At 35.9% G+C, this 26779-nt stretch overlaps 2 protein-coding genes across 2 annotated transcripts; both read left to right on the plus strand.

Moving 5' to 3' along the window:
• Positions 1-317: 317 nt before the first annotated feature.
• Positions 318-16735, plus strand: pik3r6b (phosphoinositide-3-kinase, regulatory subunit 6b). The gene is made up of 19 exons (XM_073833552.1): positions 318-399; positions 1890-1994; positions 2307-2398; positions 2494-2562; positions 2792-2924; positions 3842-3911; positions 4425-4608; positions 6292-6433; positions 6529-6615; positions 7494-7881; positions 8365-8458; positions 8538-8651; positions 13296-13406; positions 13560-13674; positions 13775-13845; positions 14298-14388; positions 15316-15371; positions 15481-15584; positions 15726-16735. Exons 1-19 carry the CDS (start codon positions 387-389, stop codon positions 15877-15879), a joined length of 2193 nt encoding a protein of 730 aa, XP_073689653.1. The 5' UTR covers positions 318-386; the 3' UTR covers positions 15880-16735.
• A 1514-nt stretch (positions 16736-18249) lies between these two features.
• On the plus strand, positions 18250-25503 carry mfsd6l (major facilitator superfamily domain containing 6-like). Its single transcript, XM_073833553.1, has 2 exons — positions 18250-18386; positions 21469-25503. Exon 2 carries the CDS (start codon positions 21492-21494, stop codon positions 23124-23126), a length of 1635 nt encoding a protein of 544 aa, XP_073689654.1. The 5' UTR covers positions 18250-18386; positions 21469-21491; the 3' UTR covers positions 23127-25503.
• The last annotated feature ends 1276 nt before the right edge of the window (positions 25504-26779 follow it).

Here is a 26779-nt window from a genome sequence, read left to right on the forward strand (position 1 = left end):
ACTAACACATATAGTTATGCCTAACGCATGATTTATAAGAAATAGCAACATTTCTTTCACAACACGAAAACCCCTGAGGTTTTCACCCCTTTGAATTCTGCTTCCTGTGCTGAGAACTGCAGGGTCTTTTCTGCATCTGTCTTGTGCTCTCTAGATTGACACACTTTAATCTCAATGCAGGAAATGGACAGAAGGTGCAGATAAACGATATTGTACCAAAGTTATCATGTTATCAAATTTATTCTAAAGTTGTGATATGTAGCTGATGTGTCTATGTGCTTTCACAAAAGCGTGTTCTTTCTTTTTTGTGTGCTTGCAGACATGAAGGACCTTTCTAATTGACTCATCCATGTCATGTGGATATTATCTGAGCTGTGAACCCCACCATGGAAGAAGCATGTACTAAAAACTCTCTTTCTTGACACTTGCTAGTCTGTTATAGATTACTGAGTTTAGTTTCATACATTACGTATAATTTTATTATTGAACGGAAATGTTCTTTCTGAGTTTGATGTTAAAATGGTCAAAGCTTCAGTTGTCATTTATAGTCTAAATATCTTACATTTTAGTAGTTTAATTCACCTATCATAGTATATTTATTTAATAGTTAACACTACACTTTTAAAATTAAAAGTTCTTCACAATGCCATAGAAGAACCCCTTTTGTCGAAACGGCTCCATATAGAACCTTTAACATCTGAAGAACCTTTCTGTTTCACAAAAAATGTTCTCAAAAAAGAACCTTTTGTGAAACAGAAAGGTTCTTCAGATTATAATAAGGTAAGACAGAGATGGTTTTTTAAAGAACCTTTGACTGAATGGTTCTTTGTGGAATCAAAAATGGTTCTTCTATGGCATGACTGTGAAGAACTTTTAAAAGCACCTTTATTTTTAAGAGTGTATAGGAGTTTAGGATCAGTCTCTTCAAAGTTCCAAAGTTTCTTTGATCAAAAGTACTGAAAAAGTAGTAAAATTATGAAATATTATTGCAATTTAAAATAACAGTTTTCTATTTTAACACACTTTAAAATATAAATTATTTTTGTGAAGCAAAGCTACATTTTTATCAGCCATTACTCCAGTCTTCTGTGTCACATGATCCTTCAGAAATCATTCTGAAAATTATTACTTTATTTTGAAAAATTTAATAAACAGTATTTTTTCAGGATTCTTTGATAAATAAAAAATTAAAAAGAACAGCAGTATTGAAAATATAAATAATTTTTAACAATATAAGTCTTTAAGTCTTTATCAATTTAACACATTCTTGCTGAGTAGAAGTATTAATTTCTTTCAAAAATAGAAAGAAAGAAATACATTTACTGACACCACTTACATACTTACAAAGGATTTCTATTTTAAGTAAATACTATTATTTTTAACATTTTATTGATCAAAGAATCCTGAAAAATAACCATATATATATATATATATATAGAGAGAGAGAGAGAGAGAGAGAGAGAGAGAGAGAGATATATATACTGTACATATTAAGCAGCACAGCTGTTTCCAACATTGATAATAAATCAGCATATTACAATGATTTCTGAATGATTGTGTGAAACTCAAGACTGGAGTATTGATGATAAAAATTTGGCTTTGCATCACAGGAATAAATTACATTTCAAAATATATTAAAATAGAAAATGCTTATTTTAAGTTGTAATAATATATTGCATTATGCTATTTTTATTGTATTTTTGATCATATAAATGACGCCTTTCTGAGGGCAAGAGACTTAAATCTGACCCAAAACTTTTATACAGTAGTTTATATATTTATACTTCTTTTTCATACAAGTCTAAATCTGCTAATTGAAGGCCAAAGTTTTCAAACTGAATTGTTCATGTTACATGAGAATTAAAAGAGTTGTGTGACATGTTTTACAGTCGGTGGCGTGTCTTCAGTCGTGGAGTCTAGTCTCTACCACATTGTCCATTCCATCCTCAGAGAACTGGACTGTGAACCTCAGGCTGGATCAGGCTGCAATAAAGGTACCTGCTTTATTATGACAATCTAAACTAAGAGGTAATACAAATCTATTCATTTTCTATCTCTAAAATGTGTCATATAGTCTAAAGATATCATGTGATTGATATCTGGATAAAGGTTAAACACAATATGCTGTTCCCTTGTTTATCAAACCTGCATGCTAAGCATTTTGAAGACTATCCTTATTGGACCTCCATATGATTTCAGACTGCCAAACTCCCAAAAAAGGCCAAGAAGCACCAAAAAGGAAACAATTCGAGTTTATGTGTTGTATTGTTGCGTATATTGAATAAACATCTATTTTTTTTGTGCAGGCATGTTGAGATGGACTCTGCATAACAGGGTGGACAAAAATCCATCTATTAGTGTCCCTCTTTTGAGGGTTCTCATAAAAGAGCTTGAAAAGGTTTGTTGCTCAATCATTCTTTCAAGTTGTAGACATTTCAAAGATTTTTACAGTGACTGATGAGCTGTTTTGTCCTTTAATCTGATTTATTCCAGGCAGAGAGAATCGATTCCAAGATTCGCATTATTCCTTTACTTCACACACTTGTCTACACAGTCCTACAGGTCAGATTTCTAGCTTGTTTTTTTTCTGCAGTACCTGTGAATGCTTTTGTTTGTTGTGTTATTGTTTCCAGTCAGTGATACTGAATGCATCTGTAAGCAAGTTCCCGGCAGATTTGTTATTGTAGGAACAGTTCCTTGTATCTTAACTGGAAATCAACATGATCAGGGTTTTTTTTTTTTCAGCCATGTGCAATGCATGTTACTCATCAGGTTTTCTGCTTTATTTCAGTCGGTATTTATTCCAGAAGATCTATATCGAAGGATATATTTTTGCCTGAAAAGTTTAATTACGTTGCCTGTACCCTACTGTGCAATCGCTCTCAACTATACAAGACAGATGAAAATGGAACAAACTGCACCAGGTAATATATACAGTTACATTAAAGCAATAAAAGCATTTCTAGTGTTAATCTACTGTTAAACAGGAATTAAACTGGGATGCTGGGATGTATTGAACTAATTGTAAAATTGGAGATTCTCAGTTAAATTTTCAGTAAGATACACATGAGCATTTCTTACCAACCACAGTTCATGCGAAGAGATAGCATGTTTGGATATACAGTCAAGTCCGAAATTATTCATACCCCTGGCAAATTCTGACTTAAACCAACTTTTATTCAACCTCCTGGCCAGGTGCCACTTGTGGCTTCCGACCACGTTCTCTGAGACTTTTCACAGTGCAGAATGTCTTGTATTTTTTAATAATACTTAGCACTGCAGCCACTGGAACTTCAAAACATTTAGATGTGGTCTTATAGCCCTTTCTTGACTTGTGAGCAGCCACAATGCGCAGCCGCAGGCCCTCAGTGAGCTCCTTTGTCTTAGCCATGACTGTCTACAAACCAACAGCAGAGAGCTTCTGTTTTTCACCTGTTGAGTTGATTAAAACAGCTGTTCCCAATGAATCAGGGTAAATAGGATGCTTTAGAACAGCTTGGACTATTTGGAATGGTAAAGAACTTTGGATTTTCCCATAGACTGTGACAGTTTGCAAAGGGTATGAATAATTTTGGACATGCCACTTTTTGTTCAAATGTAAATAAAAGCTGAGAAATATTTTGTTCCACAATGATGCCTCTTGTACATCGTCTTATTATTTTTTGGGAGAAGCCTGTGTCTTTTCCGGTCAACAAAAACTTGCTGGTTGAAGAAAAGTAACTTAATGTCAGAATTTGCCAGGGGTATGAATAATTTTGGGCTTGACTGTAGTTAATCTAAAAATTTAAGACATTCAGATGTACAGATAGGAATGAAATATTCTGTATTTAATCTATTCCAGGAATACTTTATCAGAGGAGAGTCAGTGCCGAACACAATCTGCGTAATGATCTTTATCCACTCCATGAGAAGTAAGTGTAATGCCAGGTTATTAATATCATCGTCATGTTATCTACTACTGTTCAAAAGTTTGTGGAAAGTAAGATTTTATTAATACTTTGAGCATCAAATCAGCATATTAGAATAATTTCTGAAGGATCATGTGACACTTAAGACTGGAGTTATGATGCTGAAAATTCGGCTTTGCATCACAGGAATAAATTCTGTTTTAATGTTTGATGCTTGGTTTATTTTTTACTATTTTTAATTGTTAGTGATAGACTTTTCTTAATAACTCATTTCACCTACATAGTTAAATTCTGCCCACATTGGTCAGTAAGTCAAACCACAGTGACTCATTTATGATTCTGCTGTATTGATGGGATGCTTTCAGTCACGTGCAATCAAGGTGTTATCTCGCTTTTTTTACAAGAAGGAAGTGTACATGTCTGTGGCCACGCCACAATTCATTTTTAAGTTTTATTCATATTTGATTGTCTTTGTATTCATTGTGTGCAACTCTCTCTCCATCTTTCTTTCATCAGGGTGTTTGTGTTTGTAGATCCTGTTGTGTTTCCTCCGTCTCTGGTGAATGCGCTCAAGACTGATGTAGAGTGTGCGGACTCTGGTAGAGACCCGTTGATCCACAAACGCAAAGTTTTACTGCACACAATGCTAGCTGGATTAGGAAAGAAGTGCCAGGTTGACCAGCTCTCACAGGCTCTAGAGGTTTGTGCATGTTTTAAAACATCTGTTTGACATTTTATTTTATACTTATGCCATAGGATTTAAAATTATAAAAAAATAAATAAATACACTCTGGAATTGGAATATAATTTTTTAAGAAGTGTGTAATGTTCAACAAGGCTGTGTTGATTTAATCAAAAATACAGTAGAAACAGTTATATGGTTAGATATTATAACAGTTAAAAACTAGTTTTGTGAAATAATATTACAATTGTTTTTGTTTGAATATATTTTAAAATGGAATTTATTCCTGTGATCAAAGCTGGATTTTCAGCATCATTACTTCAGTCTTCAGTGTCACATGATCCTTCAGAAGTCATTCTAATATACTAATTTGCTGTGTTGAAAACAGGTGTGAATGTTTTGTGTGGAAACCATGATACATTTTTTGATGAATAGAAAGTTAAAAGTAATTTAATAGTTTTTTTTATCAGTTTAATGCATTTTCGCTCAAAAGTATTATTTTATTGAGCAAAAAAGAAAAAACTAAATGTAAAAAAAAAGATTTTTTTACATGGTAAATATATTTACATGGTTAAATGTAGTGTAAATAAATTAATTAAATACATTTTTAAGTAAATATACACTACCAGTCAAAAGATTTTTTTATGTTTTTTAAAGAAGTCACTTTTGCTCACCAAACCTGCAATTATTTGATTCAAAGCACAGCAAAAACAGTAACATTTTTCAATCTTGTTACTATTTAAAGTAACTGTTCTCTATTAGAATATATTTTAAAGTGTAATTTATTCTTATGACTTTAAAGCTGAATTTTAGCATCATTACTGCAGTCTTCAGTGTCACATGATCCTTCAGAAATCATTCTAATATGCTGATTTGCTGCTCAAAATCATTTATTATTATTATGATGATGTTGAAAACAGCTGAGTAAAAGTTTGTCAGGTTTCTTTGATGAATAGACAATTTAGAATAACAGAACTGATCTAAATAGAAATGTTTGTAAAATTATACATGTATTTTTCATCACTTTTGATCAATTTAAAGCATCCTCGCTAAATAAAAGTATTAAAATTACACTGACACCAAGGTTTTTAATAGTATAGTGTATAATGCTACAAAAGCTTTTGATTTCAGATAAACGCTGATCTTTGGATCGTTCTATTCATTAAAGTATCCTGAAAAAATTTACTCTGTAATGTAACTGTTTTAAATATTAATAATAATAAAAAATATATTTCTTGAACAGAAAATCAGCATATTATAATGATTTCTGAAGGATCATGTGACTGAAGACTGGAGTAATGATGCTGAAAATTCAGCTTTGAAATCAAAATTACATTTTAAAATATATTCAAATAGAAAGCGGTTATTTTAAATAGTACAAATATTTCACAATATTACAGTTTTTGCTGTACTTTGGATCAAATAAATGCAGGCTTTGTGAGCACAAGAGACTTCTTTATAAAACATTAAAAACCTTACTGTTCAAAAACTTTTGACTGGTAGTATACATGTAGAATCGTATAGAAAATACTGCAAACAAAGTGTTTGGAGAAACTATGAGAGCAAATTTACGAGAAAATACCTGTAGCACAATATCACATCTTGATAAATACAATCACATTTGATCCTGTTAATCTATGACATCTATGAATCTTTACTGAAAAATCCTATAAATGAGTGTGTGTATTATGTTAATTTCAGCATTTAGGTGAAGAACTGGAGCTGCACTTCCAGGATGTCGTCACCATACTGGAGCAGAGGACAGAAGATGGCGCTTCCGATGATATTCAATACAACTCAAGATTACAAGAGATCTACCAAGACATTCTGACTGCTGCAACAGGTAGAAATGTCCTCACCACAATCCAGTAAAATATCATTTAATCCAAACAAACTCAGACATGTTTTTTCACACATTTGGTGTTTCACTCTATTTAGATCCACTGAGTTCATCCTTGCGAACAGAAACTCAACTGCCCAGTCCTGAGGTCAGCTTCAATGTCTGGACCAAAGAGGATGAGATATGTAAGTTTAACTGCTGTTATTTCAACCACTGCTTATACCCTTTAAACTATGAAAGCTTGTTTCTGCCATGGAAAACAAAATAAAATTAAAAAGGTCATTGTGACCTTTTATCTCACAATTCAGACTTCAGTTCTAAGATATAAACTGCAAGTTTACACTGGAAAAAATTCTGTAATTATAAATTATTAGAAATAATTTTGGCAGCTGTGGTTGTCAGAAAATTTTTGTAAAAAATACAGAATAACTGAACACATTTACAGAACAGATGTAACCCTGGACCACAAAACCAGTCTTTAGTAGCACTGATATATTTATATCAATAGCCAAAAATACACTGTATGGGTCAAAATTATTGATTTTTCTTTTATGGCAAAAATCATTAGGATATTAAGTAAAGATCATGTTCCATGAAGATATTTTGTACATTTCTTACCGTAATTATATCAAAACTAAATTTTTGATGAATAATATGCATTGCTAAGAACTTCATTTGGACAGCTTTAAAGGCGATTTTTTTTTCAATATTAAGACTTTTTTTTAAGGAAAGCGTGTTTATTCAGCTTTTGGATTTCAAAAAAACTGGTCAAAGAAAATTTGAATGTAAAACAGTCAATTTAACAATGCACACTGCTGTTAAAATTAGTTTTGTACAGAAACAAAAAGAAAAACAGAATTGCAAGATGGAAGCTTAGAATTCAGAGAGAAAATGAGAATTGCAAAATGTAAACTGAATATTCTGTTCAAAAAAGTCAACATCTCTCAATTTAAAAAAAAAAAGTGCTTGAAAATGTACTTTTTTATTTTTTACCCCATGGTGGGAACAGGCTTCCATATAAAACACATCTAACACAATGCATTTTACATTTTCTTTTAAACAGGGAATGAGCTGGTTAACTTTGCGCTGATGGTTCCTACAGACCGAAACTCTGCTTGTCTGGATGAGGATGAGCTGAAGCGTACCTCTGTCATGTCCACCATATCCACGGACAGTGGCATAGAGGGAGACATGCCCATCAGTGAGCTCTCCTCTATAATGCTGGAGTCTCCAGGAAGCCCAGAGGAGCAGAGCAGCTCTCAGTACTTCTACAGGAGGCCTTGTGTGCGATGTCCCAAAGCTGGCAACAGAATGACACTCATGATGGAGGCCATTAAGGGAAACGGAGGATGCAGCCTTACTAAAGAGGAAAGGAACCTCACAGCTCGGATCGTTGTAATGGGTGACGACAGAACGCTAGGACGGCTCGCCAAGACTCTATACACTATACGGTAAGATATTTGCATCCATTGTTTTATGCATTTTACCTTAGCATTTAAAAAAATGTCTAATTTGTGACCCTGGACCACAAAACTTAAGTAGCACAGGTGTATTTGTAGCAATAGCCAACAATACGTATGGATCAAAATGATCAATTTTTCTTTTATGCCAAAAATCATTAGGATAAGAAGTAAAGATAGTGTTCCATGAACATATTTTGTAACTTGTACTATTTTGTAATTTGTACTACTAATCCACTGTATATATATTAAAACGTAATTTTTGATTAGTAATACGCATTGCTAAGAACTTCATTTGGACAACTTTAAAGTCCATTTTCTCAGTATTTTGATTGTTGTGCACCTTCAGATTCCAGGTTTTCAAACATGCATCATTTAATCAGCTTTCAGGTGATTTAAAAAGTTTTGTGTTTTGTGGTTTTGTGGTCCAGGGTCACATTTGTCATGTTTTCATCTTGCTATGTTTGTGCTCAGGAAAAGGGAGGCACGACATCTGCTGCTGACAAAGAGAGTGAATATGGAGATGTATTACATTCCAGTGACTGACCAGACGCTTTCTCCTGTTCAGGTAAAATAGATTTTGCTTTACTTTTCCTATAAAAACAACACCAGCAAAGGCAGCTCACTGTAATGCATGTGCTTCGCAGGAGGGTGTTCCTGAAGACATGCTGACATTGGCAGGATATTTGGGAAGCGTGGATCCGTGGTATGACTGTAACATCAACAGCTTGGGAGCCATGATCCTAAAACTGGCCCAGATGGTAATTATTACACTTTTGAAGAGTCCACAATATGAATGGGAATTGTTTAGAATTTAATCATTCCGGTTCCAGTTCCTTTTATCTATTTCGGATCCTTAGAAGTTCTATTAACTATTTTTTAAGTGCTTTTATTGGATAAATATGTGGAAAAAGAAAGTAAATTCCATTGATAATGTGACCCTGGACCACAAAACTGGTCAAAAGGGTCTATTTCTTTAAAATGAGATTCATACATCATCTGAAAGCTAAAAAAAAAAAAAAAAAGGCTTTCCATTGATGTATGGTTTGTTAGGATAGGACAATATTTGGTCGAGATGCAACTATTTGAAAATCTGGAATCTGAGGGTGCAAAAAAAATTTGAAATATTGAGAAAATCGCCTTAAAAAGTTGTCCAAATGAAGTTCTTAGGAAAGCATATTATTAATCAAAAATTTATTTTTGATATATTTACTGTAATAAATTATGTTCATGGAACATGACCTTTACGTAATATCCTAATGATTTTTGTCAATAATTTTGATCTATACAATGTATTATTTGCTATTGCTACAAATATACCTGTGCTAGTTCACTTTCAGAACAAAAATGTACAGATAATGTACTCACCCCCTTGTCATCCAAGATGTTCATGTCTTTCTTTCTTCAGTCGTAAGAAATTATGTTTTCTGAGTAAAACATTTCAAGATTTCTCTCCATATAATGGACTTCTATGGTGCCCCCGAGTTTGAACTTCCAAAATACAGCTTCAAAGGGCTCTAAACGATCACAGCTGAGGAAAAAAGGGTCTTATCTAGCAAAACGATGGGTTATTTTCTAAAAAAATTTTTTTACAATTTATATACTTTATAACCTCAAATTCTTGTCTTGTCTAGCTCGGCAAGACGAGCGTTTGAGATTAAAAAGTATATAAGTTGTAAATGTTTTTTGAAAATAATCATTTTACTAGGTAAGACCCTTCTGCATTAGCTGGGATAGTTTAGAGCCCTTTGAAGCTGCATTTAAACTGCATTTTGGAAGTTCAAACTCGGGCCACCATAGAAGTCCATTATATGGAGAGAAATCCTGGAATGTTTTCCTCAAAAAACACCATTTCTTTACGACTGAAGAAAGAAAGACATGAACATCTTGGATGACCAGGGGGTGAGTACATTATCTGTAAATTCTTGTTCTGAAGGTGAACTACTCCTTTAAGACTGGTTTTGAGGTAAAATGTAAACTAATCATTGCAAAATATTCCTGTTACAGCAGCAGAGAAGGCATTGTGCATCACTATAATTTCTTTACTTTTACAACTTCTTCACTTGCTTGCTTGAAATATATTTAGGCCTATATTTAGGGATTCAGGGACTTTTTGAACCTTCCTCTTAATTAATGTCATTGTAGTGAAGTCAAGTTAGAGTGCATCTTCAGACCTTCCTGTTAGATATCATCTCAAACTACATACGGTCCAGTTCATTTTATCTATAGCCCCTTTCACACATTAACACCAATGAATTGACGTAAAATTACCAGAATTACTTTACCAGCTATTAACACAGGCAATGATGTTCCATTTTTTTTTTCACTGTTCACACATCTGTTTTAAAATACTGGTAAATTTTGTCATTAACCATTAACTAGAAATGACATCTTAACGGCTGCACCGTTCACATTCATGCAGCAGCCTAGAGACATTGCAGTAGGCAACATCAAACCAAACTCCAATGCGAAGAGTAACTGCATCATCTGTGTCAGAATGATTGGCCCAGAGTAAATGTCCTACGTCAGTGCGTTCTGAACTCGTACGTGCCCATACCGGTAACCTTCATTTTTCATTTACACAGAGAACATTACCGGTTATTTACTGGCAATGTTACAACTTTCCTTAGTGGTAAATTATTGGAACAAATTTGCTGGTATTTTTGATTAGGTCCTGTTCACACATGGGACCAGATTTACTAAACAAGGCAAATTTGCGTTAGATTGCAAGTCCATAAAAGTGCAGATGGAAAGTGAAAATTCGATGTGCGCACATTAAAAAACAGACGCAACATCTCATTTCCTTAATGACCAGCCCAATCTATCAAGAGCAGCACAAATTATCGCCTGCTTTAAGACGTGTTTTTTTTTGTGCGTTAAATAATGCCACTAATACTACTGGTATTTGACAAGTGCAACATCTCCTCCCGTAAATTTTGCATCTGAAAGAGGAACTCCTATAAATGCATATTCAGTAAGGTCAGGCTTAAAAATAATTCTTCGTTGCACGTATTTAGTAAATCCTGACAGTACTTTTTTAACACCAAAAGACAGTTTGCGCTGGTGCAACTTGTTAGTAAAATTTGGCCAATGATCTCTTAATGGTAATTTACCAGTAAAGACTTTATGTGTGAAAGGGGCTTTTTATATTTTTCTTCAACGTTGAAGTAAGCCTATGGGTGAGACTTTTGGTTCATTATCTGCTATAGGGAAATAACAAGAGGAATAACAACATGCAATAAACAGTAAAACTGTTTGCAACACAAACCAGCGTGTTCATAATTAGGATAATACATTAAAATAACATGGTAAGACACCAATTTGCAATATCAAGTAGCAAAACCAGCTGTTTTGCACATCTTAAAATGGCTAAACGCGGATAAGACTGAAAGCCAGACCCGTAAAATTTACAAATGGCCGTGCCCGCTCTTATGGGAAGAAAAAAGGTGAATAAATACTTCTTAGCTGTTCCATCAATGTTTTTAAGTGGTTTTGTCATTCGTTCAGGAATCAAACTACGTTGGAGATGCTGTATATTAGGGGTGTGAAAAGCAGCCGGTATTTGTATCTGTATTTGTATTTGTTGAGGGGGGAAAAGTATTTGTATTTGTATTCGAGTAAAATTCAAAATAGGTGTAAAATCCTGTTTTTTTTGTGCGTTGCACTTATAATTTACGTTATAGTGTAAGTATTCTTTAATTATATCCATTATAATAATTATGTATATGCAATATTGGTTGATGTTTTTGAACATGTAACAAGGAACGCCATTGAAAAGAAAATAACATAACAGCCATTACCTCATCCATGGTTAAACCAACAACTAATAAAATACCATTGTGAACATTATGAACACCACCACCACCCGTCCTTGTTGGAGGACGCTGAACAGACAGAATAAAAACAAATAATACTTCAAAGAACTGTTCTTCTTCTGAATGAACTTCTTTCCCGTGGCGTCTGCCGTTGCTAAGCAACCATGACCTGATCTCTCAATGAAGCTTCAGCAAAGCATAAATGGATTTCCCGCATTAAAAATCGCTTGCAGTAGCTCTGCTATTAAATTTATTTTAAAATGGTTATTCCTGTACAGATATGATAAGCTGTGCCTCCAACTTGGCTGTTTTTCAATGTTATTAAGGGAAAGGGTGAAGCTGATTGGTTGGTTCTGGTCACATGACCTGCGCTGCGCTTGTGGCATTCTGAAAAGTTGAGATGTATTTATCTGGATGCGGCACGGACGCGCCTGGTAAAAACGAGTGCGTGTCCGCGTCACTTCCATTATGAGCGTGCATACCGCGCATCTACATGTGAAACAACGAACTTGAGCACGGATGTGAACGGCCCCTAATGGAATAATCTCCCGATCAAACTCTGCTTCCCAAAAGCTATAAACTGCCTCCAGAACCCAGTTAAGGTACAAAAATCTATTCATCAAAAATAGTGATGCAGTGAAGTCTTTTTTTTCGCTCAGCCGAGTCTTCTCTGTTGCTGTGTGTAGCAGCCTGTGTCAGTCACCTCTTTACCCCCTGACTCCTGAATGTCACTCACTCACGCGGACATGCACTGACTGCGGTCTCATGAGGAAACGCAGCTTTTTGATATAAAGTTTTTCTTGTTCCCGAATACAAATATTTTTTAAAGTATTTGTTCGAAATAAGTATTCATAAAAAACACGCTAATGAACCATCCGTTCAAACGAATCAAATGACTGATATGATTCAGTAATTAAATCAGTGTCTTGCCGCCACCTGCTGGCAGATCTGTTCAGTTATTTAAATCTTTAATATTTCTGTATTCAAACGTGATTTTTTTTTTATTTATATTGTCAGACAGCTAAAACATTTTACAAAATGTGTTAAATCAGCTGCACAAAGGGATTGGCATGCTGAAAAGATTTGTCTATTCTTATTTTTGTTGAATGATCAATATACTTAAAAATCACTTTAACTCTGCATTTACAGTCAGAGCCATGTTACAAGTGCTGTATCATTGTATAGTTCTTATTTTTTATAAAAACGTTTTATATATTCTACCTCAATTGATTATTGTTAGGAAAGTATTTGTCCTGTTCTGACAATAAACCATAAATAATAATTAACTTTAAATTTTTAAAATTGATAGATATAATTATAAAGATTTGACATTTATCGTGATAATTTTTTTTTTGCCATATCGCCCAGCTCTAGGTTCATAAGAGTCATTCACATTCAACAGTCGAGTCAGTCTGAGTGGTTATGAATGAATGAAATGTTTCATTTAGAGTCATGTTACAACAGAAGAGAAGGATTTGCTGGCCTCTATAATGTCTATAATGTGTGTGGATTTGAAACTGAGAGTATGCTTATCTACTTATCTAAATTCAGGGAGTTTTTAACCCTTCTTCTTTATTGATGTCATTGTAGAAGTCAGCTCAGAGTGAATCTTCGGACCCCAACACCTTCCTGCTTGATATCATCTCATACTACACACGTGTCAGCCAGCATCCGGTGCACCTTCCCGTATACTCTGTCAAGGTTAGACTGATTATCTTCTTGGTTTACTGAATGAATCTATACTTGTGTGAAAAGGAAATTGTCCCTGTGCTTACCAAAAGTTTGTCACGATTGTAGAAATTGTGGGTTGTTTTCCATGACAGAAAGTGAATGTCTGTATGTTCTCATGTCTAGATCTGCTTCTCTGGCCTCAGCAGCACCACAGTGGAGGAGGTGTTTGTGGCTCAACTTGCCATGGACTTTCCAGAGGTCAAACGCTACAAAGCTACATTTAAAGACACAATTAAAGGTGCTGACATCATTTCAACGTTTCGCTTTTATTACATCATATATCTTGGCACTTTTTCATCTGCTTTTACTAAACGTTTGTCATCAATTTTGCCTTAAAGGTTCAGTGCGTTACAGAAAATACAGCCCACAAGAATGTTATGGTGCAATCGTGTCAATTAATTATAGAAAGGTGAGTATTTTGGGGGGACATTTCAAACTTTAGTATTATGTTTTTTTCAGTATACACTATCATTTCAAAGTTTGGGGTTGGGAAGACTTTTTACAAGTGAAATGAGTCTCTTATGCTCACCAAGGCTGCATTCATTTGATAAAAATACAGTAAAAACACGGATATTGTGAAATATTATTACTATATTTGTATATTTGTAAATTTTAAAACTGAATATATTTTAAATTAAGTGCAAAGCTGATTTTTTAGCATCATACCTCCAGTCTTCAGTGTCACTTGATTCTTCAGAAATCAGTCTAATATGTTATTTGACATGACATTTTGTGCAATTTAATGTGTCCCTGCTATTTTAATAATACTAATAATAATGTTAAACGTTTCTACTGTGTGCATAGTGTGCTTACAATACAGAATCTATGTCATAAGTTTTTGGTGTTTACCTTTCTTTTTAGGCCTCAATAAGTGACAGAGAAAAGGAGATGGGAATGTCTTTGCCGACGAGTGGCATGATGATCAATGTCTTGCCTTCGTGCCGAGTCAAAAGTATGTCACATACTTTACATACTGCAAAATTCTTTGTCATTTTTAAAATAACAGCATTGCTCTTTTTCCGGGATTGGTTTCTTATAGGTTAATTAACTGTCAGACTCTTAGTGTTAACATAATATTTGTTAGATCAGTTGCGATGTTATACTTTTGTAGTATTTACTGTTGAAGTCAAAAGTTTTCATACACCTTGCAGAATCTGCCAAATGTTAATTATTTTACTGAAATTAGAGGGATCATACAAAATGCATGCTATTTTTTATTTAGCACTGGCCTGAATATGATATTTCACATAAAAGACATTTACATATAGTTTACAAGAGAAAATAATAGTTGAATTTATAAAAATGATCCCGTTCAAAAGTTTACATACACTTGATTCTTAATACTGTGTTGTTACCTGAATGATCCACAGCTGTGTTTTTGTTTAGTGATAGTTGTTCATGAGTCCCTTGTTTGTCCTGAACAGTTAAACTGCCTGCTGTTCTTCAGAAAAATCTTTCAGGTCCCATAAATTCTTCATTTTTTCAGCTTTTTTGTCTGTTTGAACCCTTTCCATCAATGTCTGGTATGATTGAGATGCATCTTTTCACACTGAGGACAACTGAGGGACTCATATGCAACTATTACAGAAGGTTCAAATGCTCACTGATGAAACACGATGCATTAAGATCCAGGGTTGAAAACTTTAGAACAGAATAAAGATGTGTACATTTTTTCTTATTTTGCCTAAATTTAGTACTGCCCTTCAGAAGCTACAGAAGATACTTACATGCTTCCCTTTCCTACACAGACTCTTATTTAGCAGTATTAGACTTACCACCACCAACTTCACCAACAAGAAGTTACTGATACATAAGATTAGGAAAAGAAAATAAATATGCAAGGTTTACTTATTATTAATGTGGCGCTTTGGTCCTTCAGGTCTACCTAGTGTCAGCATAAGTTACAAAGATATGAATCCCATAAGGCCCAGCACAGTAAGTGAACAAGTTGTAACATAAAAAAGACTTTTCTTTAACATTCTAGATGTTACATTTAGTAATCTCAAATGAAATACTGAGGTAAAAATCCTTTTTTTCTCTCTAGCATTCATTCAGAGCTGTTAGCACCAATATCAGAGTTCTGGAGAAGCAGACATTCACAGTCTGTTTGGATAAAGACCCACGTAAAACATTCAAGAACGTCCAGAGGTAAGCAGCCAGATTGTAATGCATTTCTATACATAAAATATAAACATTTTTGACCTTCTGTGCTTTTATTAATGGCCAACATGACCTATTGTGTGTAACATATATCCCAGAGCAATCATAAATGTCATCTTTTGCCCACAGTATTGAAATTTCTCCATGCTTGGACCCGGGATACTCCCATCAGCCGAGTACAAAATCTAAGTACAGTTTGGGAGTGGGAGGTGAACCGTTGGCCAAATATGTCAACAGGATCCTCACGCTACCTATCAACACTTTCTGTGGCATTGAGCAATGACAATTTGACTTGAAATCGTGATATAAGAGCTCGAGTCACAAGACAAACTTCAACCTGATACCTCTCTAGAGGCTTTTTCGTGTTTCGTTTGTGTGCATTTCCTCTTTTTATCTCTTCTCTGTTGCCTGAAATACATGTAACCTCAATAGGCCATGACTTCCTGCTGAACTGTGAACAGACATGATGTTCATAGACTGTTTGAATGTGTTTGAAATGGTGTCTGTGAATTGACCTCGATCTTTGTAAAACGTCTTGCAGTCTGCACATTTGAAAATGTCATGTTTACACTACTTTTTAACTTTTTAAGGACAATAATGTGTTTGTATGATACTTGGGTATGTAATTTAACACTTTGGAAGCACTTAGACTTTCATTTGACAACTAAAATTACAGAAATTAAAATGCTTTGAAGATGATGGCTGCGTCCCAAATCGCATGCTCTCTGAGTAGGTACTTCTTTTGAATAAGTAATTAGTTCACGACTGTTAAAAAAGTATGTTCTATATAGTATGTCATCTATAAGTACTACATTCGCCATGTGGTCACTGTCATGTGACCTACACCATTAGTTGCGTTGCGTACCTACGCCATCAAGTGTCCATTATATGTTCACTTCAGAATCGTCACTTTTCACCTACTGTTTTAGGAATACTGTGAATTTGGACATACTACTCTTTTTGCACACCGTTTTTTTGCCTACTATTCAGTATGCAATTTTGTATGCAGCCTTTGTTGTAAGCATTTTGGATCATCAGAATAACCAAAAAACCCTAGTTTTTCTGCAGTATGCAGTATATACACTGTGGGAATATGTAAGTATGGAAACCTGTTACAACAGAGCACCTTATATGGGATATTGTATCTGTATCTTATACCCTGTTGAAAAAAACAGCATATGCTGGTTAGGTATGTTTTGGTGCTGGGATGCTGGTTTTAGCTGGTCCTTTGCTGGTTTATGCTGGTCCTTAGCTGGTCATGTTGCTGGTCAAGGACCAGCATAAACCAGCTAAAACCCGCATCCCAGCACCAAAACATACCTAACCAGCATATGCTATTTTTTTCGACAGGGTAATGCAATGCGCTCAAATTTACTGTGTGACAAATGAATTTGAGCTAACAAGCATTTTCTTCTTGACTCTTTTATTTGATCAGACTGCCAATAACTATAAAGTAATATATTTTATAACTCCTTAAATTAAACGTACAGCGTAAAACGCTCATGTGATTGTTTCCCTGCGTCCCAATGTTCATACTATCCCTATAGTATACATGTGAGATTACAATAAGTGTGTCCCAAAGCATAGTATGATAAAAAGAGTATGGCAAAAGTCCCCGGACGGTCTACTATTTCAGGTCGATTGATGGCTAATATTGCCCACAACCCATTGCGCTTTGGAAAAAGATTCGGTCCAGAACTACAAACACGAATAAAACGCGTTAAAAAAAACTACAAGCATGGCGGATGTGCGCGACCTGAGGTTAGGCAGAGATGTTTAGAAAAGATTACCAATAATCAACATTTAACCTATAGTAAAAAATATATTTATTTAATGTTATCTGTGTTAGGCTATATTTAATCTCCAACAGCAATGTGAACTTTTATAAACACTCGTTTGGTCGTTAACTTTTAAATGCATCATTAGGCCTATGCATAAAATATGTGACCCTGGACCACAAAACCTTAAGTCGCTGGGGTATATTTGTAGCAATAGCCAAAAGTACATAGTATGGGTCAAAATTATTGATTTTTCTTTTATGTCAAAAATCATTAGGAAATTAAGTAAAGATCATGTTACATTAAGATTTTTTGTAAAATTCCTACTGTAAACCTATCAAAACGTAATTTTTGATTAGTAATATGCATTGTTAAGAACTTAATTTGGACAACTTTAAAGGTGATTTTCTCAGTATTTTGATTTTTTTTGCACCCTCAGATTCCAGATTTTCAAATAGTTGTGTCTCGGCCAAATGTTGTCCTATCCTAACAAACCATACATCAATAGAAAGCTTATTTATTGAGCTTTCATATGATGTATATATCTCAGTTTTGTAAAATTTAACCTTATGACTGGTTTTGTGGTCCAGGGTCACATATGAGTTTTCGGCATGAAAGACCCGTGAACGGCAGATCAACGTTTTTCTCATGAAATGTGGAGGATGTAGGCTATGTCGCAAAGATTGCCTACTCTTCTACTACACACTCAAAAGTGTGTACTTTTTCTTCACTAAAAGAGTACATGTTTTAAGGGCGTAGTATAAGTATGGACATTGGGACGCAGGGCTTGTTGTATACTGTAAACTCATTATCTCACCAACAGGTGGCGGTGTAAACTCAAAATATAGAATTTGCTCGATACGCTGAGGTCGGCCATTGGTTGTTTGTTAAAGAGAAAGAAAACTTGTTACACCTCATCTGCGTACGGTGTGGATATGAAAAACCAAAGGAAACTTTAATCGACTATATTCTGTCAAGCAAACCATGAGTTTACGGATACGAGAGATCTCAGGTAAATAGCAAACGCACAGCAACTTCGTGACGTGTTACAACAGGTGCACGATGCTGCTACCTGTTACAGAGAGTTTGTCGTGTAGGCTACTTAAGAGTTGTTGAAAAGTCTGTCATTTGTTTTTTCTTTAGGCCAGCTTAAGCGATTTACAAGATTACGAGAGACTTTATGGAAAACATCTGCTTATACTCTGTTAGAAGTCTTTTAAGGTTTCATTTTGTGAAAATGCGATACACCGACTGCACGCTCTCTTCCGTATTTTTTAATACACACTTTTAATTTACTTTGCTCTCAAATGAAGTGTCGTTTTCTAGAAGTGTAGTGTTTTGGGAAATCGTGGTGAGGGGATGTGTAGGCTACATATGATTCAACTGCAGTTTACTGGACACAGTTTTGCTCCATATGGAGCCTATTAACAGTTTATGTTATGTTATGCGTGGTAACGTACAATGAATCACTGTACTCTATGATCCACCTCGAAGTACAATTTAAATTTAAATAAAATAATACATTTGTTTTATTTGGTGTAAAATAGCGTTACCTTTTAAAAATAGACCATGTAAAATGAAATATTTCTTCTATCAAAGAGTACTGTGGTTATACTATAGTACTGATATAATGGTATAATAATAAATGTTTTTTGGATTTTTTTATATTTATTTATATTTTCTACCCATATATTTAATTTTTATTTAACTGTTATTTTTTGCATTTATCCATGTTCCTTTACCATTGTATACTGTACTTAAAGCCAGGGGCGTAGCAGGCAATTTAAAAGTGGGGGGGACAGTATGGTCATGTGACCCAAAGGTGATGTTCATACGGTATAATACATTCTGTTTACAAGAGCAACAAGATTTGAAGCTCATGGCAGATGCCCAAGAGATTCGCGCTGTGATTGGCTAAATGTTACTTCACTCAAATCTAAGTAACAAATCACAGACCAGGGGCGGAAATATTGGCGCTAGGTCAAAAAAAGTGTGGGGGACAGAATCACCTGTTTCTAAAAGTGAGGGGGACGTGTCCCCCCCGTCCCCCCCGGTTGCTACGCCCCTGCTTAAAGCAATAGTTCACCTAAAAATGGAAATTCTGTCATTAATTACTCACCCTCGTGTGGTTCCAAACCTGTTAGACCTTCATTCGTCTTCGGAACAAAAAAGATATTTTTGATGAAATCCGAGAGCTTTTTGACCCTGCATAGACAGCAACACAACTACCATGTTCAAGGCCTAGAAAGATAGTAAGGAGATTGTTAAAATAGTCCATGTGACATCAGTGGTTTAACCGTAATGTTATGAACCAGAATATACAGACAATGACCTAATAGAGTTGGATGTTCTACGTCAAAACTAGGGCTGTTTGATTCTGAAATTTTTGGAATCGAGTCCGATTCTGATTCCTGGTTCTGGAATCGATGGGTTTCAATTTCAAGAATCGATTCCTCAGTGTTGTTTCTTGTTTTTTAGATTGAAGGAACCTAATTTCACAATGACTGCTGGATATTGGGGCTGTAGAAAGTAGCTTTCTCATGAAAGGCTGTATCAGCGATTTCAAGCCTGAAACAGGTTGGTGTTGTGGACTTTCGCTCCGCCTCACTCACATCCCTGCACCAGTACGAAAGTCCACAACACCAACCCCCTGACGGTGATTAGTTGGAACACTGTTTGTTTTTCTGTGGAAAGGTTGGTAGCACCGATTGTTTTTTTGGCATATCTTGGACCCTAGGCTGACCACAGAGATGCGTTTTTTTAACAGCCAATTTATGGGGCAGGCAGCGAGCGGATCGTGAAGAAAGGTCAGCTGAATTTGACACTTTATGTTTCAGGCTTGAAATCGCTGATACAGCCTTTAATATGAACTTTATTCGTAAAAATACGATATATTTCTTTAGCTCTGATTGATTTTAAATTGTAATTTTGTCTGCATTGCCCATGAAATTAGTCATAGCCCACTGCTTCAGCAGTAGACATGTGTTTATTGCACGACTGGAACATGTCTAAAATACACTTGTAAGCTTTGCACAAAATAAACAAACTGTACGCAGAAACAAAATAGCCAGAACATGAACGACAACACTGATATAGGAGTTCGTGGTTTATCTATCAAACAGAAGCACTCTCTGCATTTTCTTTCATAATTGCTGATAGAAAGGTAAAAAAGATGGAAATAAGATCAAGACCCTCGATCACGTCATGATCTATTCTGTGTACAGCGCTCAAAATTGTGGACAACATAATCCAGTTCTACCTTAGAATAACCTCTGAATCGTTTTTGAACTGGTTCAATAAAAATATATTAAATCGATTTTTAATCACCATTAGTGAGCAAGAGGCACATTAATGGGTGCTCCTCAAATGGAAGGCTGCATCCTCAAAATCAGTACAGACTCGTTTTCATAAAAAAATTTTTGGCGTGAATAAACGTTCAGTGACGTTTTATGACATAGCATAGCAGCCGTGATTTGCAGTCTTGTAGGATGCAGTCTTCCGTTTGAGAGGCATAAGCTTTGCTGAACTGAAAACGGCTCTGTATGAATCGTCGATTCCCCTTGATGGGATCGATTCCAAATTTTGTAATCAACTCTCGATTCCCAATGCCTGGAAACCATTCTTTTTTAAATCGGTTCCTAGCCCTAGTTAGAACGCCGGCTCCTGCATCAGCAACACCACACGCATGCGTGATACTCTTATGAACACACGTCCAAGACTGACACAAGAAGAAAAGCAACTGTTGAATAAAGTCGTTTTTGTTTTCTTTGCGCACAAAAATTATTCTCATAGCTTCATAACATTGCGGTTGAACCACTGATATCACATGGACTATTTTAACAATGTCCTTACTACCCTTCTGGGTCTTGAACAATGTCAGTTGAGTTGCTGTCTATAAAAAATCAGAAAGCGGTTGTCATCAAAAATATCTTAATTTGTGTTCCGAAGATGAACGAAGGCCTTACGGGTTTGGAACAACATGAGGGTGAGTAATTAATGACAGAATTTAAATTTTTGGGTCAACTATCCCTTTAATTTAATAAATGTTTCTTGTTTTTTTAATTAAATGATTTATTTATTTTTTAAACACACAGAGCTCTAACTGAAGTCGACAAACATGGTGAAGAAGGGAGCAATGCAGAAGAGCAAGCAGTGGAATGTGAAGGGAGCCATGCGGCTGGCGGGCGTCTTTCACTTCCTCCATTCCTGTGGCTCCGCTTGCCTCCTTCCCTTCCTGACCCTCTACTTTCGGCACCTGGGTCTCAGCGCCTCCATGATTGGAATCATCATGGCGTCCAAGCACCTGCTCGCCCTTGTGTGGCGCCCGTTCTCCAGCGTCCTCGCCAGGCATTATGACAAACGGCGGACAATTGTAGTGGGCTCTCTGCTCAGCTCTGCATTGGTGGTTTTTGCTCTTCTGCTCTTTCCGTCCGCAGGAATTCAAATTGAAAGTGGACGGTGCAACACTAGTCAACCTGATGTTGATCCTACCTCCTTTCTAGAGAGGACGACGATTGCATCGCAATCAAACACTACTGTTTACTCAATAGACCAAACATCTGTAAGTACCAAACAACCTGTCGAAGTTTCCACAATTGGAGTAACCTCCAACTGGTCAGCGAGAGGCTTGAGATCTTTGAAGAAGCCTGAACAGGAAGATGTTCCTCACAGTGAGTTCCTGGGGAGCCTGAAAGCTATGGATGCCCAGCATCAGATGTTCTTTCTGGTTCTCATTGTGATGAGTTTGTGGGAGTTCATGGCCGCCCCATTAGAATGGACGGCGGATGATGGACTCTACGAATACTTGGATTTCGTAGACGCCACTGACCGCCATAACAACGTGAAGCTCTGGAAGCAGCTTGGAGCTGCGTTTGGCAACTGTGCGGTTGGAGTTCTTGTAACTAGCCTGTTTTGTCTTACAGGAACTGCACTGGAGTTTTACTCCTATACAGCATTTATGATCCTAACCATTCCTACAGCCGCCCTACTTCCAATCTACCTCCGCAAGCGTGAGCGCCCCACTAGTGGAGGCTTTAAGGCACTGCAACTGGTGCATGGGAACTCGCAGGCGATACTTTGTGCCGTCACTGTCGTTTTGATGGGCATGGTGAGCTCAGCTGTGTCGGATTTCCTCTTATGGCACATGCAGGACCGCGGTGCCACAGAAATCCACATGGGCATCTCTTTAGCCTTGGCGCACTTGAGCCAAGCTGGCTTTGCTCCATTTGCTGGGCGTCTCTCCCGGTTTCTAAAGTACCACGGTTGGTTACTAGTAATCGCCGTTGTTACTTTAGCCATGCAATGTCTTTATTATTCCTTCCTGTGGGGCCCATGGGTCGTAATACCCGCTCAACTGCTGGCGGGCTTCGGCACCGGTGCCCTCTGGTGGTCCGTAACATCGCAAAGCGAAGACATCGCCACTCCCGGCACCGAAAAGACCATTTTAAGGCTATTTGAGGTGCTTTCTCTGGAGTTGGGAGCAGCGCTTGGCAGTCTATCAGCTGGATTTGTGGTGCAAAAGTTTGGTGCCCAGGTGCTTTTCCAAGGCATGGCGGTCACTCTGGCTTTGTGGAGCAGTGCTCTTGCCGTACTCAAGTGGAAGATTCCCCGGCAGCGCCGGATAAACTACTCACGCCTGCTTGCCGCCGACACCGAGATAAGCGAATCTGAGTCGGACCAAGAGAAAGACTGGCTTGAGACAGCAATGGAAGACGCCAGAGGGAATGACAAGTGGACAAAAGATAAGTCTTAAGCAGTGGAAGGAAAAAGTGGCTTGTTAACGGACGGCAAATAAAAGAAACTAAGAGCAAAATAATGATAATACTGTTCAGTACACGGCAAAGAATAATTTTCTTACTCAATATTTTCGTCATGTTTTTCATTCTCCAAACATTTTTAAATAAATATGCATTTACTTGAGAAGTACAATGACATAAACAAGAACACAAGTCTCGTTTTCTAAGAAATGTATAAAAATTGAAGAAAGTGGAGTGAGAAAAAAAAACAAGATTTACAATGATTCAGTATCTAATGTCCAACTTCATCTCATGACGAAAACGTACCTGTGGGAACTTTTTTGCAAGGTGCAAAATACGTACCGCCATGTATGTTTTGTGAAATGTGTGAGTGGCACTAAAAGAGTGTTCCTTTTTTTTTTCCTGGAACAGATGAATGTACATATGGTACATTTTATGTGACGTTGGTTTTGTACATGTTACTCCAGTTCTGACTTGAAATGTCTGTTGAGTGGTGCTGTAACTCTAATGCTCTGTGATCTTTTGAAATAACGTACCATTTGCACTACACCTAAACCTACCTGATAGTATGAACAAAAGCGAATGTGACGTAAAAACACACATTTTAGCTTGTTTTTCGCTCTCATCTTTCAGCTCTTTCATCGTGAGTCATGTTTTTCACAGGATTTGTACCTAAGGATTCCGCATCCTAAGTCCAATTCTTTGCCGGCTGAGCCACTGAGCAAGATTGTTACATTTTGAAAGTGAAACATACAGAGCTGTAATCATAACTGATTGCAAGTGCTCACTGTTTTACCACCTCTAGTGTTCATTTCTGATGGGAACTGAAGTGATAGGTACTTGTTGGTACATATTTCGCGTCTTGCAAAAAAGTTCCCACAGGTATGTTTTTGTCATGAGACCAGGAAGGATGATTATGTCATTATACTTCTCAAGAAATTAAGTCTTGTTTTCTGAAAAAAAATAAATAAATGCAAATTTAAATAAGCAAGTTTATGCTTAAAACAAGAAAAAAAATGTTTGTCAGTGGGGTTAGAAAAGTAACAGTTCAAATGGAAACCAATATTATTATTATTTTTTACCTCGTTGACACCACATTAATGACTTAATATCTGAAGTAATTTTCCTTCTCAAATGTATCTTGATTTAGTTTTTAAATATTTGCGATGGAAAGCAAGACAAAACTAGGTAAAAATAAATAAGTAGGTTAATCATTTTTTTGCACTCCATGAAGGCATGTTCTCATTCATCAAGCCAGATTCATTTCTATTTGGGAATATTTAAAGGCATTGTTTAGCAAAAAATGAAAATTCTGTCTGTAATTACTCACTCTCATGTCGTTCCAAAACTGTAAGACCTTCGTTCATCTTCGGAACACAAATTACGATATTTTTTATAAAATCCGAAAGCTTTTTGACCCTGCATGGACAGCAATGCAACTGACACATTCAAGGCCCGGAAAGGTAGTGAGGACATCATTAAAATAGTCAATATGACATTGCTGGTTCAACCTTAATGTTATAAAGCTACGAGAATACTTTTTGTGCACAAATAAACCAAAAATAACGACTTTGTTTAACAATTTCTTAATTTCTTAATTCAAAAATATCTTAATTTGTGCTCTGAAGATGAATGAAGATCTTACGGCTTTGTAACAGCATGATGGTGAGTAATTAATGACATAATTTTTAGTTTTGGGTGAACTATCCTTTCAAGGCTTTGAAAACAGAATTACAGCTCCAATTGCAGTATATTTAAATATCCTAAAAGGTACATCATCATTTGTGTGTGAAGATTTGTTATTTAACAGGCCAGCCCTGTCATAAACTGAAGAGCTGGAGATGTGCTAATCTGGTTTGTTGGCTTACAGTCAGCATGTCGTCTCTGCCAAACAGCAGTAAGCACGTGAGCAAATAGTGCTTATTGTTTCATGTTCACACCCTTTCGTTAGCACTCATTGTTATCTTTTGTGAATATTTGTGATCTGACGGTAAGCCTCAGTTACATGTTATGCAGAGACCTTTTTTATTTATTGTGCATGAGGCACTCACGTTTTGCACATTTGGGGCTAGAACAGGGGTTTATTGAAGATGATCATCATAAAAGTATCTTATTTCCAGTTTAAAGCATTGGGAACAAGATGCTTGGCTTAGAAATGAAGTTTGCCAAACTTGTATTGAGAAAAGAAGAACTTCCCAAACTTGTTCTTGAGTAAATTTTCCTGAACAGCTTGTAGAGCAGGTTGTAGAGCGGTGTATTTATGACTGACAACTCTTTTTAAATTAAAAATGAGAGGAAGGATGGGAATACAAATTCATAACATTTCATGTTTGAAATCAAAAACCTCTATTAAATGATTATTTCCTCTTTAAACATGCACAAAGTCAAGTGTTTTCATTTTGTCTAAACGTCTGTATAAGCTTTACATTGTAACAAGTGGTGTACTTTGACCCAGTGTTAATCATTTTATGTCAATAATGAACGTAAATTTATGATGTTGACATATGGCATAGCAGTGTGTCAGTGTTGATGTTTTTGCTCAAATCTAACAGCAAGCTTTGACACCAGGGTCTTCCTGCATAGCTAAAAGTGCTTTCTCCTCAAAGGGTTGCTTCAAAAGCATAATCTGTCAATGCAACCAGGCTGTCAATGGTTCAGCAGAACCCAACCCACACAAACGTTTTCTGTATGCCTCATTCACAGTGCAAACATACTGTGTGTTTAACGTTTATATCCTGACTGTTGATTGGGATAAACCACTTGTTTTACAATTCAAATTACTTTAAGCCAATGCTTGTTATCATAGAGGAAATGCTGTATCGCTGTCATGGGTTGACATAGATAATCTTTCACTGAGACCGTGTTAAAATGTATAGCCAGTTGTAAAGTGTTTTTGAAACAATGCGTTAATGTTGCAGGTTTTTACTTTTAATGAATATGAACAAATTTTACAAAATCAGCAAGTCCACTAACGCAAGGACTGAAAGCGATTCACATTTTAAAGGTAAGTGCTAGTCGTAAGTTACTTTGGTTAAGTTTACGAGTTTTGACTTTCCACAAATATTTGACAACTTGAACTAACAGAAAACATCCCAACAAAATATGTAAATGATATGATTTTACATAAATTTGTACCTCTACCAAGTAACAGTATTTTTCAAAGGCTTTTTTTTTTCAAGTGGTATTTTGCATTTTGCTTTCCACGTGATAATTCGAATTACAGATAAATGGTCATTTAAAAAAGTATTATTTAACTTACTTTTATATTGTTTATTCAATTATGAGCCAATTTATATATACATTTTATGATATATTCATGAATTGAGAGGAGATCCTAACTGCGTATGCTTCTGACTAATAGATATATTAATAACAAATAACTAATTCTTTAACTGGGCAAATAAAACATAAAACTGTAAACAACCGTTAGACTAAAAGAAGTCAGAGATGCTGCAGACGAACACAACGACGAGAAAATACTGGCAGGCAGAAACAGGCAGAGTAAGATCACTGTTCATGTTCATGGTGCGCAAAATATTCGAAGAAAATCCTAAATGCTAATTTGGGGGTTTATATAATTGTATCTCTAAGGGGAACTGACTGGGTCGTCAGTTTAAGTTTAGATGGTATTTTCTTTTCATCTTACCTC

Source organism: Garra rufa, chromosome 1 (assembly GCF_049309525.1).
Source record: "Garra rufa chromosome 1, GarRuf1.0, whole genome shotgun sequence".
Taxonomy (NCBI): domain Eukaryota; kingdom Metazoa; phylum Chordata; class Actinopteri; order Cypriniformes; family Cyprinidae; genus Garra; species Garra rufa.